This window comes from Podarcis filfolensis (assembly GCF_964270895.1).
Source record: "Podarcis filfolensis genome assembly, chromosome: 3".
Lineage (NCBI taxonomy): Eukaryota > Metazoa > Chordata > Lepidosauria > Squamata > Lacertidae > Podarcis > Podarcis filfolensis.
Window position 1 is genome coordinate 83046334 of NC_139606.1, and position 21234 is coordinate 83067567.

The window sequence follows — 21234 nt, forward strand, 5'->3', positions numbered from 1 at the left end:
TCTCCCCCTGCCTGGGTTAAGACCTTGGTTACTTTCTCAGTCAGGAACTCGAGCATGCCAGCAAGGCCCAGCTAAGCTAGTGGTTTTCGCTTCAGGTGCCAAGATAACATGCAGACTTGGCAGGCTCCAAGCATTCCCATGAGATTCACACTGTTCCGTTGCTGGACACCAAAATGGTTTTCCTCTGGCACTCCTTGGAGATTTCAGTTTCCTATTACAGTGGTACCTCTGGTTACGTACTTAATTCGTTCCAGAGGTCTGTTCTGAACCTGAAACTGTTCTTAACCTGAAGCACCACTTTAGCTAATGGGGCCTCCCACTGCCGCCGCGCCGCCAGAGCACGATTTCTGTTCTCATCCTGAAGTAAAGTTCTTAACCCGAGGTACCATTTCTGGGTTAGCAGAGTCTGTAACCTGAAGCGTATGTAACCTGAAGCGTATGTAACCCGAGGTACCACTGTAAATGGCTAAATACAAGCAGGGTGGCCATCTGGGATCTGTCACATTATCATTTGATACCAAATGGCAGTGCTATGGATGGGCTAGATGATTTTTGAAAAGAACAGTGTCAGAGATACTGTTATGTGCCTCATGAGTGTTGCCATTAGGCATCTTAACCCCATGTGTGATGGTGCTACAGAGTAACTTGACCTCCTTAAGTGTACACAGCCATGTAGTGGCTAATTCAGTCCACTTGTCTTTCCCTGCAGTTAATTGTTAGGCCTTCTGCATATTCCGCTCTGCCAACCATTTCTTACCATGTACTGTATTGTCTTTTGAATTGTGCTGACAGAAGGGGGAGCTTTTATTTGGAGAAGTAGGTGGATAATAAAAAGGGTACAATGTGAAAATTTAGCATACTCATGAAGCATAGGTCTGTGAATAGCTATTAGTCGCTAATAACTTAAAAAGGAACTTCCATGTTTTATGGAAGCATTTCTTTTATTTGGGGGTGCTTGAAATCTCCATAAAACCCTGCTTGTGTCTTTCCAGAGGGCATCTGGCTTGATACTGTTAGAGATAAAGAATGCTAGATTGAGTGGATCTTTGATCTGACCTAATAGAGCCCTACTTAGTATGTCAGTGATGTTTGGGAACATGCAGGCACATTGAAACATATCCTTCCTGTAGTTTGTGGTAGCCCACTCTCTGGAAAACAAGAATAGCTGTTACTTTTGCCTCGCTCCTGCTTCTAGTTCGAAGTGTTGAATCAACATACTTCAATCTTTCCTAGCGGTATTTACACTTTGTCTTTTCCTCTTCGTGGGAGTTCAGAATTTCAGAGATCTGTCTACTTTTGAAAAGATGTTGGAAAGTATCTTGTTCTCATAATTCTGCGTATGGTAGCTCAACTCTTCCATGTGTCCTGATTCTGTTTTCTGTTGCGGTAGTTAATGCATTGGCGCAATTCTGATGCTTTACCTGCAAAAAACAAAACCTGTTCCTGTGGTTGGGGAGTGTGCATTCCAAGTGAATAACCATGCACAATGAATTGCAGATCTGCCTCCCTTTCTAATGTGTGACACAGGCATGCCTAAGTTGCTGCTTCAAAGAACAATATCCCGCTATGTTCAGGATTTTTCCCATTGTGTGGGTGTATTTTATTAGAGACCACCCACTGTTTAATGATCCAAATGCAGGGCTAGAAATATATGCTGTATTCCTTCCTACGATTGGGGAAATTGCTGTCCTTGAAAGCACTTCTGAATCTGTTTCTTTCCAGACCATCAAAAGAATTGCATTGCCAAGTCTTTGATGTATCTCATTCTACCATCCCTCAACCTCATGCTTTGGAACTAACTATCAGGCTCCGGGTAAATTTATATTCGTAAATGTAATGCACACCAGAAGAAGAAAATGGGTTATCCAGCTTTGAAAATTAGTAGCTTAAGTAGACTGTTAAAAGCATCTCATATTGCAAAGTCTATTGTGTGTGGACATAGGAAGTATCAACAGCAAAAATAAAGAAAAATGAACATTTTCAAATGCTGGTGAAACGTTGGAAAAGATGCTGAACTGTTAACTGCAAAGTTGACAGTTGAAATTTCACTACCATCTGGTCTTAGGCAAGCCACTTACCATTCAGTTACATATCTGCAATGTATGTCTGCAATGCCCCTCCAAACTCTGATGTTCCTCATCTACTGTACTGGAAGTGATTAGTAATAATACTTGGGTCCCCATTGTTTATCAATCCTTTTGCATGGCAATATTGCACCCATTTTCTGAGTGGTTTCCTACATATTTAGCTGTGATTCCTGCATTGAAGGGGATTGAACTAGATGGTCCTTGAGGATCCCTTCTATGATTCTATGTGTCTGTGTTTTAATAGCACAAAAAAGGAAAGAAATATAGAAACAAGCTCTGGAAATCAGTGCATATCTAGGATATAATACAGCCTAATACCAGGTGCTTATATGGAGTTGTTTATGTGGATTAATCATTTAACTCATGCTAGTTGTGTTCCTTTTCAGACATTAATGAATGCCAGCTCCAAGGGGTATGCCCGAATGGTGAGTGTTTGAATACCATGGGCAGCTATAGGTGTGCCTGCAAAATTGGATTTGTGCCAGACCCTACGCTTTCCAGATGCATCCGTAAGTAACAGAACCAATCCGTACCTATCAATCATTCATGTGGGTTTTCTTTTCCCCCTTGCATCTTGTAATGGATGCAAGTTCATCACTGTTGGCCAACATTTTCTTATGGCGCTTCTCATTTTGAGAACTTTTAATTCACCATTGGAGAGTTTCTTTATGACCTAATAAGAAACTGTCATTTTAAAACAAAATTGTATGGTGAATTATCCAGATAATTTATGTGACAGAAATGAATGGATACACTAACACAGCATTTGCAGAGATCCTGTGATGATTTTTCAGGTTGTCTATGGTTGAGCTAAGTAAATTGTATCTTTTCCTTTTAGTTGAACAAGTAAACCCAGTAGGGTCTGATATCTCATATATTTCCGAACCTTATATTCCTCATTCCCATATTTTTTTATCTCACACACAAAGTCTTTCATGACACAGCTATTCACTTAGGTGTGGGTGTTGGTGGTGGCCCATTCATTGTATTCTTTATGCTGGCTAATAATTTAAAATTTTCTGCATTGAACATGGGTAGTGCTGCCATTGATAACACAATCTTATCATGTTTACTCTGAAGCAAAACACCACTGTTCAGTAGGACTTACTTCTGGTAAGTTGGCACAGGTTTACAGAAGTCTCTAAATGCAAAAAAGGGTCATAACTTTCTAAGCTGTGTGGAAATTTAAAATCAGTGACATGGAGCATCACAGCCACACTGTCCACAGGAGCTCCAATACAATTACAAATATCCTTCTTTGTTTAAGGATATGCAGGATTGCCCAAGAATTGTTCCCTTTTCATCTTTATCAGTGCCTTTAATAGTCTAAATCCTGTATATCAGGGACGTCCAACTCCAAAGAGACTGCGATCTACTAGCAGAATTAAAAACTGGCAGTGATCTACCCATTGGGGAGGGCAGGTCGAAGCTGTTGAGATTTTTTTTTAGGGAACCAAGTTGAAGACTAAGTCATCCCGACACCAATTTCAGTTCTAGAAAACGTGCGCCGATGGACGGGAGGGGGAGGGGCCAATTGCTCCTTTCCTCCCCCGCGGATGAAAAGGAGCCGTGATCGACTGGGGGTCGACCTGTTGGACATCCTTGCTGTATACTAATGCTGAACTCATTCTTCACATATGGATGCTAATGTAGCCAAAGTGGCCTACTTGGTGCTCCATGCAATCTGCCATAATCATGAGAGTTGTTGCTGGCCGTGTCTTTGATCATCCAGCATACTTTTGTCAACACAATCACACACCTAGAAATGGTTGGGAATTTTTGTGTGGAGAGAAATAGCAGTGTGTCAATTGGAATTTACTTGAATCTGGGAAGGTAGATATGGGAATATGAAATATGACAAGTCGTTAGTCCCAAATGAGAATCAGTTTACTAATAAGTAACAAGTAACCAACTAAGTAGCAAGTTCCAAATATTTGTATGAACTGACTGTTGGAAATAAGAAAGAGCACAGAGGAAGGGGAAAAATAATAAACAATAATTTATTTTCAAAGAATAAAAATTACTAGACACTGTCAGACACCAACCTCAAAATGTAATAGTTATGTAACTATAAAGTAACTGTAACTAGTAAAGACAATTGAATATGCTGGGAGGGGGGTTCTATGATATTTTAGAGAAATTTCATTTTGCCAGTCATGGAAGGCCGCTGTCATCTGACTTGCAACATCAATAGAACAAAGCTTTTCAATGTATAATACCATACTAAAAAATTGGGGGACTGGTTGATTTCTGGATTAACCTGCTTCCATATTGCCTCTCATCTTATTACATGGCTAAGAGTAAATATATGGAGGGGTTTTTTGTTTTTGTTTTTTCTTTTGCTCATTTATTTAAACTGGTTAGAAGATTTACAGTGTAATCTTAAATATTGTTCTGTTCCATTTCAAATCGTTTTATGTGTTTTATAATTGTACTGGTTTTATTTGTTTTTATAACTGTATATTTTATTGCCCTGGGAGCTTACAGTGAAGGGTGGGTGGGAAATCTTATAAATTGAATAAATGTCTACTTAGAAGTAAGTCCTGTTGTGGTTAACTCGCAGGTAAGTAAGTTTTGGATTGAAGCCTTAGAAACATCAAAGGGGTGTATTAATTGACCTATTTGATTATGTAACTTTACTCCATCCCTCACCTTCCATACTCACCCATTATTTATTATTAGAACAATGTATGTCTTGTTTCAGTCTCAATTATAAGCCAGAGATGACCCGAGTTTCTAATCCTGATAACCCCATATACCAGAATCCTCAAACCACACAATATGGCATCATATAGGCAGACCTGAGCCCAGAAAACAGTTTGAATGATTTTTACAGCCCAGAAGATTGTGGCACCATCTTCCACTTATCCCAGATTCCATTTTTCCTAGAGCAAAGAATGGGGAGAGATGAATTGCCAGGTTGTTGTGTGCAAATTTCTCTCTCTCTCTCTCTCTCTCTCTCTCTCTCTCTCTCTCTCTCTCTCTCCCCCCCACACCCACACCCACACCCACACCCACACCCACACCCGCCCATCCATCCTTCTTACTTTTGTTGTTCTTCAGTTCATTTAAACTGTCCCACCAGTAGCACCTAAAAGATTCAGATTATCTGAAATGTTTCATAAGGCAGGGTAGGCTACTCCTTTTCCAAATCGTTCCAGGCTGAAATTGTGACTTCCTGTTTTTGTGTTTGTATGGCAAGTCGGTGTGGAGAGCTCATCCTATTTCAAGGTTCTTTTTTTGCTGCAAAATAATAATGATTAATTACAGTAACAGCAATAATAATTCAATGTTATTATAAATGTTTTATGTTTGAGCAAAACTGGATTTCAAAAAAGCAAAACTGTATTGTTTCAGTTTGATTTGTTATTTGTGGAAGATCTTCTATTTATCAGATGGAAGAGGAGACTTGCCAACATTTGTTTCTTTAACATCCTGAATAATTACTGTACAACAGATAGTGCATGGATGAAATCCACCAATCACTGCTGCTGTGCAACCTCCATTCATTTCAATTGGACATATATAGGTTGATGCTTATAGCTCTCAGTAGACTTTTGACTGATACTGAAATTTTGACTGGTTGTTTTGTAACTTTTTTTAAAAAATAAATCCTTACCATTAAAAAGACATTCTCAAGCTTTGTGGGGGCTTGGAATCTGAGTTAGAGTAGCCTTTTCTTTTTCAAGTGAAAACATTCAGCACAACTTGTGACCTTCCAAGCTGAATGCAGTCTACCAGCTAGACATTGCACCTTGCCAGGCTCTTGCCAACTCTCTTGTTTTTGCAGTCCTAGACAGACTGGAGACGGGGAGAGGATTTATCAAGGTCCTGCTTGCACCACCACCAGTTCTTCAGATCTAAGTTGAGCTTGAGAATCAGAAGTTGTGCAGGTTTCGCATAGACCATTATCACATTCATCCTTGAATTTATTTGCCTTCCTTTTGCCATAATCAAAATTTATTGAGTTGCCAAGACAGCTTGAAGGAAAAAAAATCTTAGTAACAGCAGCGGATGTGGTCTGATCTCATGTTATCGCCACCCTAAATCTTGATGTGAGCTGTGATAAAAAATACTACTGATTCTGTTGACTGAAGGAATTCTAATTTTCAGTAGAGTGTTTCATTACATGAATTTGAGAAACTGTGAAAGAGAAGGAACAGTGGACAAGGGAAAGTTGATAATATTAGCGTGATATGTTTCTGGAACTTTCTTCATTGTGAACTGCCATGACTGACTTCAAAAATATAATTGTCTCATTGACTTAAAATGACCTTGCCTATCAATTCAAAGTGGCTGTGTGAGTGTGTGATCTGTCAGTGTTCTGTATTTTTGCTGTTCACCTGCTTTCAGCTTCTGCTTCAGTGCTTCTGCATGGGAAGGAAGGCTTCATTCTAATTATGTGTTGTTGGAGCATGGCAGCATCTAATTTTGACACTGGCTTTTATTCCTAAACCATATGGGCTTATTTACTTTTGTGTTGCATTCAGACATGATTCGTTATAAGAAAAAGAAAAGAAATATTTTTGATTGGAGACATTGGCATCTTTGTCTCTTTTCCGTCTTTAATCTGGTGGTGGAACTCCTATGGTGTTTCTCTGTTTTGTTTCTCATGTAAACTCTGGCGTCCTCCTTCCCTTTTTGCTGCAGCTGATAATCCCATGGTCACTGAAGAGAAAGGGCCCTGCTACCGGTTTGTCAGTGCAGGAAAGCAGTGTATGCACCCTCTCTCTGTTCAGCTCAGCAAGCAGCTCTGCTGTTGCAGTGTTGGCAAGGCCTGGGGCCCCCACTGTGAGAAATGTCCCCTTCCAGGAACAGGTAAGAGGTTCCCAGAAAAAGAATATACTTGCACTGACACACTGTACACTGCGCATAGTGTAACTTAGCATAGTGTCCTACAATACAGTGTTATGTGAGTCATACGGGTTCTTACTAGTAGCATTCCTTAAACAAACATAGAGAAGATTTTCCTCTGCTGCACCAGCTTTCTAATTAAGGTAAATTCATTCATTGAGTGATGTTTCTCAGTGCATGGTTCATATCACATGATGGCTATGAATGAGCTAAGAAACGTATACAGTCTTAAGACTGAAAACTATAACCAGATTTATCTTGAGGTAGCACTTGAAAGAAACCCTTTCGAAATTTCCAAGCTTTAGCGATCAAGAGACTGAAACACTTTGCCAAGGAGTTGTGGGTTTGGTCCATGTCCTTGGAACTAGGCACAAGGCTAGATCCCTTGCCATAATTTTTTTTGTCGAAGTCTTGATGGAGGCTTGGAGAAAGAATGGAAACTAGGATGCTATGAATAGAATCAGTACTGTTAAAAATATTAAAATCAAGAGTTCAGTTCACATTCACACATACCAAATTTCCCAATCCAATCTGGGCCTGTGTTGTGGGCAGAACACTACATAGATGGTAGAACACTACATAGAAAGAGACACAGTAAGTAATAGGGACACTAGCAAATCAGCTAGCAAAGGTTAAAGTAGTTGGCTGGATGAGTGAAGCTAAATACCTGAAAGGATTGGACATGATTTGAGTTGCCTCCTGGTTGCTCTAAAACATGTCCAATCAGTTCTACTGCCATCCATTTTTCTGTGTTTGGCTTCCAGCTTAGCAATGGTAAATTTGCATACATTTAAATAGACCAAAGAATTACTTTCCTCCTCCTGGTTTGGTGGTTGAATCAGCAGAATCATTTGTCACTGGGCAAAATTGATATTTCTAAAGGCATTCCAGAAGAAAGAGGAGGTGCTGGAGGCTACAGTGAGAAGCAGAATGTGGTGTGTCTAACCCTTACCTGCTGCTGGCTTCCTTATTCTCAAAATAAGGTCCAGATTTTGTTCTCAAGCAAAAAATGATAGAGATCATCCTACCTTTCCCAATTCAGAGGAGAAAGGCAGCTTAAGAGGGCAGTTTTAAGAAGGAAAATGGCTATTAGGAAAAGGGTTAACCACCTGCACCCTGATGCTGATTGCAATCTCCAGTGGCTGTTTTTTGTTTTTTAAAAAATGGGGTGGTAAGCTACACAAAGGTGTACTTTGGCCCTAGAAGTCTTATAAAAGATAGGGGAATTCATAAGAAATCATTAAACACTACAATATTTCTTGTATATGATTACTTGAGGGAAAGCAGAATTTGTGGACAAGGTGTGGTGCTACTTTATATAATACTACTATACAATAAAATATTACTTCTTTAGTAATGTCGAAGAAGTAATTAATGCTAGGCTTTTGTACTAAATTAAGAATAGCAAAATGCAGATGAAAAAAATCTTCTACTATAGTAGGGCCAGTTTGACCTTATGCTAAACTATGATTTCACATTCTGTGAATGAACTTTGGGCTTGAATATTCCACTCTCCCTCCTTTGTTGAGGTTACAAGGAAAAGCTCAGCAGCTAACCAGAGCTCCCCATTACATCCAAGCTCTGGAAACTGTGGATAGTTTAAACCATGGATAATGAACAAGCCAGGTTTATAAACCATAGTTTGAATTTGGCTTGTTTGAACTAGCCACATATTAAACCACTGAATTTCCACTAATGATGAACTCTGCTCAGTTGAAAGTGAAAATGATACCTTCTTTACAAACATGACAGAGGGGAAGAGAGTAAAAGCCTGAGGCTTGTTCATATAATACTAAACCATGGTTTAGCATTAAGTCCCCAACGGCCCATGGTTTGATTTACATATTGCAACTTTAGAGTCATTTAGATTCTGTTGCTATCATGACATATTTAAACATCTGAGTGAAATGGGTTAATCTTTTTCTAGGGGCAACAAATTAAGCCCCTCAAGTGACTTATGCAATAATATTCTCATGTATTCTGTGATTTTGGTTAAGTATAGAATAGATAATATTTCTAGAAATGTTCTTGATGTTAGAGATTTTCTACATTATATTTTCCAGTGTGTCAAAAGTATTGCACTTTTAGACTGTTAAAAGGAATGTTTTCCCATCCCAAATCTAGCTGCTTTTAAGGAAATCTGCCCTGGTGGAATGGGCTATACGGTTTCTGGCTCTCACAGAAACAAGCTTTATCATCACCCTGCAGTTAGAGTTCAGCCACCTGTCATTGGCAAGACCCAGATTACTCATCATGTTGCTAAAGGTACTTCTCCTCCACCTCTCCCAGCAAAGGAAGAGCCGGTGGAGGCACTGACCATCTCACAGAAAAGTGAGCCCGAGGTGGCTGTGCGAGAAGGTGAGAGTGGATAAGGATCTCATGATGTAGCTTAGTGTATTTCTAAATATGTGCATGTGTTTTCTTTTCGTGTGTACGTTCATGCTATTTGAAGTGCTTGTATAAAACACAGTGTGTTTTTGAGGGCAACTCAACAAGTATGTCATTGCGTTATTTCTTATAGCAACTGGTTTTCAAGTTTAGAGTGTAGAATTTGTTTGCCCTGTAAAGAATCCTACCCTCAGGCCAAGATACTGCATCGGATGACTAGCTCCCTGCAAACCACATGATTCTGTGCATCTCTTCTTGCATTCAGATGATTTCTTGGGAGTGAATATTAGTTTGACCCCATGTTCATGGCCCACAATGCAACAGAATCATGTTGTATTACTATTAAGTACTGGGAATCTTTTCATTTCCAAAAAACCAAATAAAACTCTTACCATCTCATTTCTTACACAAAGCATTTCTAAATGTTGGTTTCACAGTTTTAATGTCTCAGTCTGCATGATTTTCGCAAATGCCTCTAAAACCAGCTGCTTTAAAATGTCCTGTTTTTAACATGCTTAACATCAGTGCAACAGCAAAGAAAAGCAGAAGGCTTGCCGCATGTGCAAAAGTAAATGCATTGCCAACACGCTATTGGTGAACAGAACATAGGCAGGTATAAATAGATGGCTGTGTGGAGTGTTATGATTATGGTCATCCCAAACTGTTTTCCTCTGGAGTAGCCAATATATGCTTGAGTGTGGAAAGAACAATAAATGGGGAGGGTCTGCAGGTGCGTATTCAAAATGTGTAATATAGAAAACACAGTTACAGTCAGTTTCATAACGTGGAGCATCAAAACTTCCTACAAAACTTCTAAACATCCTTATCATTCCATAATATATTGTTTTGAATTCGAATAACATTCCTGAACATGACAAGTTTCATTTTGAATGGCTGAGACATCTTTCTGACAGGATGGTGCATTTTAAAGCTCAGTTGTCTTTCAGAGATGAGAGTTCTATTCTTTGAATTGTTATTTTCATGTTAAGCTCTACAGTATCCTTTTTGTCCTTTTGATGATAGTACACTGACAGTTTAACAAAGCTACTCAAACAGATACAATTCCATAGCTAAGGAGTTTGGGAAACTTCATTTATGGCTGCATAGTTCTGAAATAATGTGGCTTTCCAATGAATAACTTTGTGTTTTACCTGGTTCACAGTTTAAATAAATGCTTTCTTTTGAACTACTTATGTTCAGGTCCCACGTTAAATCGTAATTGGCTGCATTTATTTTTTTAACCAGAAATTTTCTGTAAAGATACATTTTAAAAAGAGTAACATATATTCAAATGTAAATACCGGGCAAATATTGATTGAATGTCATGTTTGATACTTTCTTTTGAAAGAGTTATCCTTTTCAATCACTGGCGTAAGGAGCAAGCTTAGAAACAGAAAGAAGCTTAGCCTAAATGTGAGATAGTGTTTACAGGAGGAAGCCAGGTCACGTGTCAACTGGTTCACCTAGCTTCACTACCAAGCAATCGTCATGCAGTCAAAGGGATGTTTAGCTCCTACCTAATGTATAGGAAATGAATAGTTCATGCTGAGCTGAAGATCAGTCTAGTAGTATGATAGAATAGGGAGGGCCAATGTGGTGCCTTCCACATGTTGTTGGATTCCAACTCCTGTCAGCCCTTGCCAATATAGCCAATAGTTAGGGATTATAGGAGTTGCAGTCGCAACACTTCTGCAGTGCACCACATTGGCTATCCCCGTGATAGAGCAATAAGATGAACACTTCGGCTATTCATTCACTATTTGCCAGTTGAAGTTAACGTATGACTAAGGATTGTTTTGGGTTGTATGAATTGGCCGCTGGAGAGCAGCTTGGGCGAAGGTCTATTGTAGATGTTCTTTGTCCATTCTGTCAATGTACTTTTAAAGGCAAGTTAAGAATATCCGTCTGTAAGGGTAATCTACAAGCCAGAAACATTTACAGTTAGGCTTGAGGGGAGGAAGTATACCACAGCTAGCCACAAATCAATGCTGACCGCTTCGACTGTCTCCTCTTTAGATTCTTTACTTCTCCCAGACTTGTTAAAAGGGGAGGGATGTTGATGAGGGTGCATGTCAGGTTAAAAATAAATAAATATATGGTTTAGAAGCTTTGGAAGTACTAAATACTGTTAAGTTTTGGTTTTTGGCAGAGTAGGTTTTATAATGTTTATCAGCTTTGTAAATTATTATTGCAATGATTAATCAATTAATCAGTTACAATTAAAACAAGGCTTTGCAGACTTCAGGCTTTGGGGTCTTTTTTTGTTTTTTACTAGAGCCCTGATGTCTTGCAGCTGGAGCCAGGATATATACTTAGAATGAAGGAACCAGGGTGCCTGTGAGCAAATGCTCAACCCAGAAAATTTATTTTCAATCCCAAACCTGAGCACAGTTATTTCATATAGAAATCCACTTCTGGTTTCCCTTCCCTTAGCTTTCTTAATTTCTGCAACCTAATTTAGCGGGGGTGGGAAACCATTTAAGGTGTTGCTATTGTTAAACAATGAAGAATCCAAAACTCTTGCTGGCTTTCTGTAAATCATTCAGAAGTCTAGAAGTAGATCCAGATATACTTTCTGTCTGCCCTGGATTAACCAGTGATGAGAATGACAGACATAAACAGGGCAATCACCTTCTCTTTTACATAGGAGCAAATGCTTCCTCTGAATGCTTCATACTTAAGTACAGTGGTACCTCGGGTTACATCCGCTTCAGGTTACAGACTCCGCTAACCCAGAAATAGTACCTTGCATTAAGAACTTCAGGATGAGAGCAGAAATTGTGCTGCAGCAGCGGGAGGCCCCATTAGCTAAAGTGGTGCTTCAGGTTAAGAACAGTTTCAGGTTAAGAACGGACCTCTGGAACGAATTAAGTACTTAACCTGAGGTACCACTATAATGCTATTTTATTCGCATGCAGATTTAATTGGTTATTCATATTAAACACATATGATTGATTTTAAAAATTCAGTCTAGTTGCAGTTGTAGAGTAAATTCAGCTTTCATTGTGGAAACTTAGATTGGTCCACATTCTTGGTTGCTATTAGAAATCCTCCCAAGGCCAATTCAGTTGTATGAAGGGACAGTAGAACATCCCATAGCCAGATAGGTCATGTGTAGCATGACATGCCCAGTGTTGGCCCTGCTCCAAGCTAAATTTTATGACCCTTTTTCACATCTAAAAAACAAATTACATCTTGTTAGCTAGTGAAACGGACTCCTTCAGGGGGAAGGACAGGCTATAAATTCAATAAATAAATATGTGCGGAAATACATAGTGCATAGTGTATAAATCCAGTTGCCCGTTTTGCTGGGAAGACAAGTAATATTCAAGTGTTTCTAGTAATCAAGATTGCGGGAGGCAGTGGAAGACAGGAGTGCCTGGCGTGCTCTGGTCCATGGGGTCACAAAGAGTCAGACACGACTAAACAACCAAAGTAATCAAGATACACTGGGCTACATTTGTACTAAACTCCAGAAAGTCTTCCAATGATTTCAAGATCCCCAAACCGAATGAGTCAGTCCCAAACATCAATCAGAAAATTAAAATAGAGTATATGAAGCTGTGTTGGCCCTACAAATGTGAAAGGCAGAGCAAATAGAAAGAGATGTTTCACAACCAAGTAGTCATTTGAAACATTTCAGACATCTAATGGGCTTTCCTGATTCCATTACAAAAAAACCCCTGAAAGAACAAAAGATCCTGCTATATATGCCCAAGGCTATAAATACTTGGCTTGTTTTAGGACGAAACTAGGTGATACATCCATCACAAAATTAGAGAGGGAAGTGGCTGAATCCCTGATACACCCCCAAACTAGGAAGAAATGTAAACATGTTCAGGAGTGGGATGGAAAACAGTTATAAAAATTAGGGAAATTTGCAGCCTGAAAATGGACAAAAAACACACAGCACATTCCTCTGCCCTCATTGGGGTCCTGCTAGTTTGAGCCTAGCAGAGCACAGGATCAGGCATTTCAGATTTAACTCCCTTCCACCATAGGATTGCAGCCTAGGAGTTTCTATTTGAAAAAAATAATGCCAGGCACGCCTTGAGCTGTTCCAAAGTTCATTTCAAATGTTAAAATATTTATCTACCAGGATCTCAGCAAAATTGATTTAAAATTGAAAAGAAAGTTATGCTGGATTTCTGCCTAATTCTCTATTAAATAGAACGGGAAGAAGATAGTGCTATTTTGAATAAGCCTGTACATTTGCATCTACTCAATAAACAATAAGTTGCCAGCAGATTCAAGGTCACATTGTTTAAGTGAATTCAGTAATCTTCATTGTATTTTTACTTGTTAAAAGGTTTGGTATATAGCTTAAGGAATGGTATTATTATTACTTTTACCGTGGATCTTATCCTATCTTCCCTCTTCATCATTTTCTTCTTTATTTCTTGAATATGCAAAATTCAAAGTTTAGCAAGTTCTACAGGAACAATTGTTCTTGCATTCAGTGTACCACAATTTTTTGCAGTTATTGCTGTGTTTCTTAGCAGCATAAGCCTCCCTGCTTTTTCCAAATAACTCTACTGAGTTTGGTTGGTTCAAACCTAATTTGTTATTAATCCCATATGTTTGGCATTCTGATGCACCAAATGCTTATTTATCTTCACAACACTCTTACCAGGTAGGCTACTTCATTCCCATTTAAATGATGTGTCTTAAAGTGAGTTTTAATCCACTTATGGGCCACACTTTTGCTCTGAGACAAATCTGAGCATTTTTAGTGTAGTAAATTAGAAACTTACATCTTATAGTTTCCCAGTTTAATGCTATAGGGAAGGGAACGCACAAATAGGTTTAGAAGGTAGAAAAATGACTTGTTTTAGTACACTTTTCCTTTTTACAGTAGTTAATTCCTTTTCTTTCTTTCTTTCTGGTTTTAGTGGGAACTGCAGCCCCAGATCAGGTAACACATAAACAGTGCTCAATTTTGCCTTTTGTAAAACGAAAATGAGCTTGAGATTTACCTGAAATTGTGGGAAGAAAATAGTTACTTTTTGAGGCTGTAGTAATTGAAACTCACTGATTAATATCCATATGGTGAGTATACTCCGATATGCAATCTTTTTTCATAAACAAAAATTATTGGTATCAATGAAAAAAATATCAACCATGTCCTAACTTTTTGGTGGCCTCAGTTCACCATTCCCATTCAGCACAGCTCTTCAGCATATGTACAAATCAGTTGTTAAAACAACAACAACAAAATCTTCCATATAACTGCAGTGTTAGTATAATAACTTGCAGTGCAAGTATAACACTAGGAAGCTATACTGACCCAAAGATCAACAAAATGTGAAATTGAGCAGTTCCATATCCTTCCATTGGCCAGCAGGTGATAAAAGTGTTGTAAATAATCTGACAGCATGGCTAAGGTTCACAAAATCTAACATAAAATAATATTTGGGAACTATGTAGGGTTTTCCCCCACAGAATATTTACCTATCTGTGCTACTTGGTCTCAACTAGGGCCTTTTCAGTATGGTGGAACACTCTGTCACAAGAGACTAGGGCCCTGCGGGACTGCAAGATAGAGCTGTTCTGCCTGACCCTTGGTTTGGACTCAGTCTGACCCTTATGTCTTCCCTCCCCTTAAGGCTTTGATTTATGAGCTACTTTTAAAATGTGGCTGCTTTTTAAATTGCATTTTAACCTGTATTTTACATTGGGGGGGTTGGTCCCTCCCCATTATGTTTCTATTGTAATTTTACTGGTGTTAGCCGCCCTGAGCCCGGCTCTGGCTGGGGAGGGCAGGATATAAATAAAATTTATTATTATTATTATTATTATTATTATTATTATTATTATTACTTCATCCTCATCATTATAGGGCATACTAAAGTTCACACACCAGTTGTGGAAGGTAGGAACAATTCAGTTTTGCATTTCCTTAGTTGGAGCATAGTGGCTTATAAAGACTAGCTCTGCTGGATCAGAGCAAGTGGCCATCTTAGTCTAATGTTGTATTCTACCAGAGCAGTGGTTTCCAGGTATTTCCTCCCATGGACCAGTTGAAAATTGTCGATGGTCTTAACATAACACTTAAATTATTTTTCTGCTTGTTGAATCAATTGCAATGCACTGTGCTAAATGCTTTATGATTTTTTAATTATATTTTAATATATATTTGCATTCCATAGAAATCCAGTTATAGCATAAAAAGCATATAAAAATAAAAGAAGCAATTAAAACACAATTAAAAATCAGTATGACTAATGCACACATGCCGTGGACCACCTGAATGAATCTCGCAGGCCACTGGTGGTCCATGGACCACAGTTTCAAAACTCCTGCGATAGAGCACAGCTGCATGATTTTTACAAGACCACAAGCAAGGCATGAAGGCAACAGCTCTTCCCTATATCCCACCCCACTTCACAGCAACTTGTATTCCCAGGCATTTTGCCTTGCTACATGGAATGTGCATTTAGCTGTAAAGGTTAATAGTCACTGATAGACCACCGTGTATTTATTGTATCCTTTAAAAAACCGTTTAAATTGCTGTGGAAAGAACCATAGCTCTACAACAAGCGGATGTGTTTCGCATGCCAAAGGCCTCAGACTTAATCTTTGCCACCCCCTGGTACACCTTTTGAGATTCTGCACAACTGCTTCCAGTCAGTGAAGGCAGTACAGAGATAGGCAATGGCCTGACTCATTATAAAACAGTTTCCTAAGTTCTTCCTCCTCCTTCTTAGTTGTTTTCTTTATAAGCTAAAAAGACCTGGGCACTTTAGCTTTTCCTCATAGGAATGTTACCTCAGCCTCTGAACATTTTGGTATCTTTTTCTGCGCATTTCCCAGTTTTGCAATTTCAGATGCAGCAACCAGAAATATGTGCCCTTGAGCTACACATTTGTTTAAAAAATGCTCAGCAGCATTTAAAATACTACATAATATATTCATAAAACAGTCATTAACAGATTATTCCCAGTTTCTGCATTGTTTTAAAAAGAACATTAGGTCACTAGCAGTTTAATAATAGTTGAGATAGAAAATAGTTATTGTTTTAATATTTAATTTGATTCCAGGCCACTGTATAACAATATATCATGATATATGTTATGTAAATAGAATCATACAATAAAGCTATTATTTCTCTCTCTTTAAAGTACTTAATTTTCAATATACTTTCTCTGCTTTAGTCTTAAAAACTGAGGAATCTTGTCTCACCTAGCATCATGCTGTGGAAGGAATTGAACATCACACTCTTTAATCATTCTGTCAACTCAAGCATTTCATCTTGCCAGACAGAACAGTTTCCCCTCTCCCCCTCATGTGTGCTGCTCTGGGGGCTTTCCTGGTCCTTCCAGAGCCAATTTCAGGGACTGCTCAAGGGCAGAGCAGGGGAAGTCCTGTTGAGCAAGCAGATAGTCCTTGTGCATGTCTTCTGCTGAGATTTGTTAGGTAAAGCCTGCCCTAAGCAACAGAACCCAGAGTTGGACAAAGTAGATGCATTGCATGTTCAGACTCAGTTCTTGTGGAAATCTGTAAGACAATCAAACTGGTTGCATTCTCAGATAAAGTTGAGATGGGGCAAAACTTGATCTCCCAGACAGTAGGTCTACCAGAGACAGTTTGGTCAAGTGCAGCCAATGTATGATTTAGAAATAATGTGTATATTAGGAGTAAATAGCTGAGTCTTTGCGAAGGCCTTTTTAAAAATCACAAACTGATGTGATATTGTGGAGAACGGAGGACTGGAAAAATGAGAATTTTGTCCATTGCTAAGTAGGAACAAAGTTCAGTGAACTTCTTTCTATTCCTGAGGAAAGTGGAGGAGGGAATGTGCCACTTTATTTTACTGTATGAGATGACCTAAGGGTCTTGGTTTTTTAAACTATTGTTTAACAAGATTTATATACTGTTTAACAAATAACAAAGCCCTCTGAAAACAGTTTTCAGTTTCCCCATTAAAACATGTAAGCAGAAACACCACATTCACTAGCAGCAGCTTGGAGCTCATGGCAGCTTCCAGATCAGCAAGACTTTTCTGGAACACTCATATGATAAATCAACGTCACAAGGGTGTTCTAGGAAGTCCTGCCAAGTTAGAAGCTGGCATGAGATCCTTGCCATTGTAAGCAAATACAGCACAGTGTTTTAGGAGAAAACAAAGTCCCCAGCCACTTGTAGAGTAAAATAATTCAGTGGTGTCAGGGGTTGCCTGTCAATAATTTTCTTAAAACTTCACATGGCACCTTTGAAAAGTTCAGAAAGTAGTTCCCCAGATTGCAATGCGGAGAATGACTATAAAATTGTGGTCTATGTTTCATCCCAGCACTAACATAAAGACATTGCACCTTTCCTTGCCTCAAAGACGTAGGCTCTGTGAAAGATGGTGCCAATTTCCTATGCCCAAGAGTACATCTACATATTGTCTGTATTGCATGTATTATATGAACCTCAGTGCTTTGTGCCGTATCCCCAAAAGGCACTTGACACATAACTGATTCCTGCATTGCAGGATGTTGGACCAGATGACCCTCAGGTCAATTCTATGACCGTGTTCTACCCCTTTCCCACAGATGTACCCCCCATAGATCATTCTTCCCCTTTGCGTGAAGAGAAATCAAGGATAAGAGCTCCATTGTAACTCATTGACGCATAAGTTTTACCTGTGATTTGTGAGCTGTGGTTATTCTCTTTCAGCTTTCACTGAGTTGTGAACCAGATATAGTTTCCAAACCTTAAATTGGCTTGGCAGCCCTTAATCTGTAATTCTACAATTACAGGGGTCAGCCCTGCACACAGCTGTAAAACACAATCCCCAGTAGTCTAAAAGAGAATTAGTCCACCCAGCAAAATGGAGGATTTCAGCCATGGGGAGCGTTGGGCATGCTGAGGTACCATTGTTTGCAATGGGTCCTAAATGCACCAAACTTTGTTCTGTACTGCACCAATAATGTGTAGATGGTGTGTGTGTGTTTGATATTTTATTTGTATATGTGTGCCTGTTCTGAGCTCCTAGTTATAAGAGGCATTCCTGCATCTAAGCATATTAAAAGCAGATGTGCATATGCAAGGATAAGTTATTTTTAATCACAAGTCTACAAATAGATGTATGTTTGGCTTTATGTACTATATGTATATCAATATATTTAGAAGATTTATCTTTACCTAATAAATTGTGATAAAATTGTCTACAAGAGCTGCTGCTGAATGGAAAATGAACCAATTACAAGGAGTTAATGCTTGCTCTTATTTTTAAACTATATATAAACACACACAGTTTGCTATGAAACATCATTTTTTCAAAGCAAAATTTCACTACAAAATTGGGGAGACTCACATTAAAAACACATAATCACCCATTTAATTTTTAACCATTCTTTTAGGAATTAGTTTCACTTGATGACCGAGAAAAACCTGGTCAACCTCAGCTTTCTCCTGGGATTTCAACTATTAACCTGCATCCACAATTTCCAGGTAGCTCTTTTTGACTCCTCCTTTAATGGATGAGAATCCTTGCAAAAATGGCATGGAATAATTCCTTATGGTGTCTATATTCCTTTCATTTTTAGAATTTTATTTCTAATTTAATGTTCTGCATTTTAAAAAGAAGGGCTTAATCTAGCAAAATTTTTATTATCTTTACATGAATAATCCTTTTAAAGTCCACTAGACAAGACTCTTTGGTGAAGAAAATAAGACCTAATGCAGATGTAACACTCAGGAGCATGTCATGGACTCATGCATTCCATCTCATTCCATTCTTCCTTTGTGAATTCCTTTCCCTTACCCAATTAACATTTTGTAAGGTGCATCTATAGCTCAATGATTTGCATGCAGAACATTCCAGGTTCAATCCCTGGCATATCCATGTAGAGACAAAAAAGACCCCTACCTAAATACTGAGCCGGATGGGCCATGGCCTCACTCAGTACAAGGCAGCTTCCAATTTTCCTGGCACTTTAGTCTGCATTGATGATATCCATGGTTAGCTATTAAACCAGGCTTAGAAACAGGGTTACAAGTTTCACTTCACTTACAGAATTGTCAGGTTGACTTGTTGGTTAAAAGGTAGTTTGCAAAGTCTGGTTACAGCTAACAATGGTTTGTTAACCATATTTAAGGCCAGTGCTGCTATAATTCTGCTGTACTACTGCAGGAAGTTCAAATGGACACCCATGGCTTTGGTATCGGACAAGCCAGGCAGGGAGATGGAAATTCAGAATCTTAAAGCCTAGTCCTCATTCTGGTTCTTCTTCCAGCAACAGTGACCTCAGTTTCCCTCCCAATATGTATTTTGGGTCAGATAATGCTGCTGTATTAATGTCAGGTCAGTTAACAGTAAAACGGCAATGATATATGTCTTGATTGTGGATGCTGATTTGGCTTACGTTACTGGACGTGGAAGGATGAGCCTGGAAGCAGCTGGCCTCTCTCAGCTGTTGCATTCTGTTTTCTCAGTCTAACACCAATACAGGATTGAGGGTTTGGTCATGTTGGTTGTTGTCTTTTGCTGTAGTCCCTAAGGATTCCATCTCATACTCCCACAATCCCTGGATTATTTCAAATTTGTGTTGGACAATCAGGACAGATTAGGAATTCTGTTCTTAGCCTCCTTCTGCTCAACTATCTTCCTGTGGGAGCTGAAAACAATAATCTTAGTGGATCTCAGCATCAATGCAAAGGTTTGGTTTTTATGTTTTCAATGTGGCATAAAGATTGTGATTTCTCCTTGTTCAGGTCAGATAATTTCCTGATGAGGTTTAGGCTTGCAATGGCTTTTCTTCTCTGCCTGATCAGTGGATATGTTAGAACAGTGATGGAATCTGAAAGATCCCCCCTCAGAGTCCCTGGCAAGTTTCCTTTTGACATGACCGGTGCCCCATCAAACCCTTGTCACTCTGTAGGGGTTACATGAAGTATAATAGTTCACAGAGCATCAATGGTTCCCCCACACGCTTGCCTGTTGAGCAGATCCTGTTTTGCTCCTTGGTTTACCAGCTCCATTTACTAGTTATGGAAATGGCTTAGAAGAAAGTGGCAGGAAACATAGTATGAAGATTAAGAAATACAGGCAACAATCTATCTTCAAGCCTACTCTGTGATGGTGAAGGCAGCAAAGAAACAATACAGCTAACTCACAACTTACACACATTTAACTTGTGTACATTCAGCTTTACACACTTGGGGGGAGGGGAATTAAAAAGGGCGTAGGCTTTAGCAATCCCACCTACCAAAATGTATTTTGACTATAAATGATTTTTGCCATGCATAGTGTAAATGCGACAATAAATGCCTCCTTGATGAAATTGAATGCGCTGGAATGACATCACTCTCTACTGAGTTACAAAAAAGATGGCTGTTCCTACAGACCTATGGAACAGCCACATGTTTTTCTGTACAGTGTTCATGCTAGTAACAGAACATTATCATATCCCATGACTTTCAGGTAGTATTTGTAAGACAGTTTTCACTGCATAAGGCAGCCACTGCCCACTTTCAAACTGTTGCTAATAGTGGTTAGCAGTTTAAAGAAAGGAGTAAAGTGGGACCACCACATCAGAGTTGTTTGAGTCAGAATTCTGGACTATGTTCCAATCCACTCATTAGTCTGGGAGATACAGATCAGATGAGTCTGGGAGATACAGATCAGATGAGGCCACTTTGGATTTGGTCTCAGCCAGTTCCTCCCGCAACACTGCTCACTCTTGCTTTAATTTGGATGCCACTGATTCTGCCTTCAAGCAATGAATGTGCACAGGGAACCTTGTTGCCCAGCTTTGTTGGGTGAATATTAGTTAGTGGTTACTAAGGCTATGTAAAAGGTGCTTGGTGGGGTGTGGCCAACTGTCTCCTTGTTTCTTGACTCCCTTGGCTTATAACATATAGCAGGTGAGGGTTCATCAGCTGGGTCCAAGAACATGCTTTCTTGTGAGAGAGAGGG

The 21234-nt window shown here is 39.1% G+C and overlaps 1 protein-coding gene and 1 long non-coding RNA gene across 14 annotated transcripts in view; both read left to right on the forward strand.

Moving 5' to 3' along the window:
• The window catches only part of LTBP1 (latent transforming growth factor beta binding protein 1), a 177022-nt gene that overhangs the window by 92459 nt on the left and 63329 nt on the right, over positions 1–21234 (forward strand). For 3 of the 13 annotated variants that reach the window (XM_083604175.1, XM_083604180.1, XM_083604176.1), the window contains exons 10-14: positions 2474–2596; positions 6738–6905; positions 9066–9299; positions 14222–14244; positions 18677–18767. In XM_083604175.1, the coding sequence (XP_083460301.1) occupies positions 2474–2596; positions 6738–6905; positions 9066–9299; positions 14222–14244; positions 18677–18767 (639 nt within the window). The remainder of the gene's footprint in view (positions 1–2473; positions 2597–6737; positions 6906–9065; positions 9300–14221; positions 14245–18676; positions 18768–21234) is intronic. The other 10 variants (XM_083604181.1, XM_083604182.1, XM_083604177.1 and 7 more) reach the window with 4 other exon arrangements.
• Positions 9306–11571, forward strand: LOC310758325. Its single transcript, XR_014545715.1, has 2 exons — positions 9306–11242; positions 11291–11571. It is a non-coding gene; the product is annotated as an uncharacterized lncRNA (long non-coding RNA).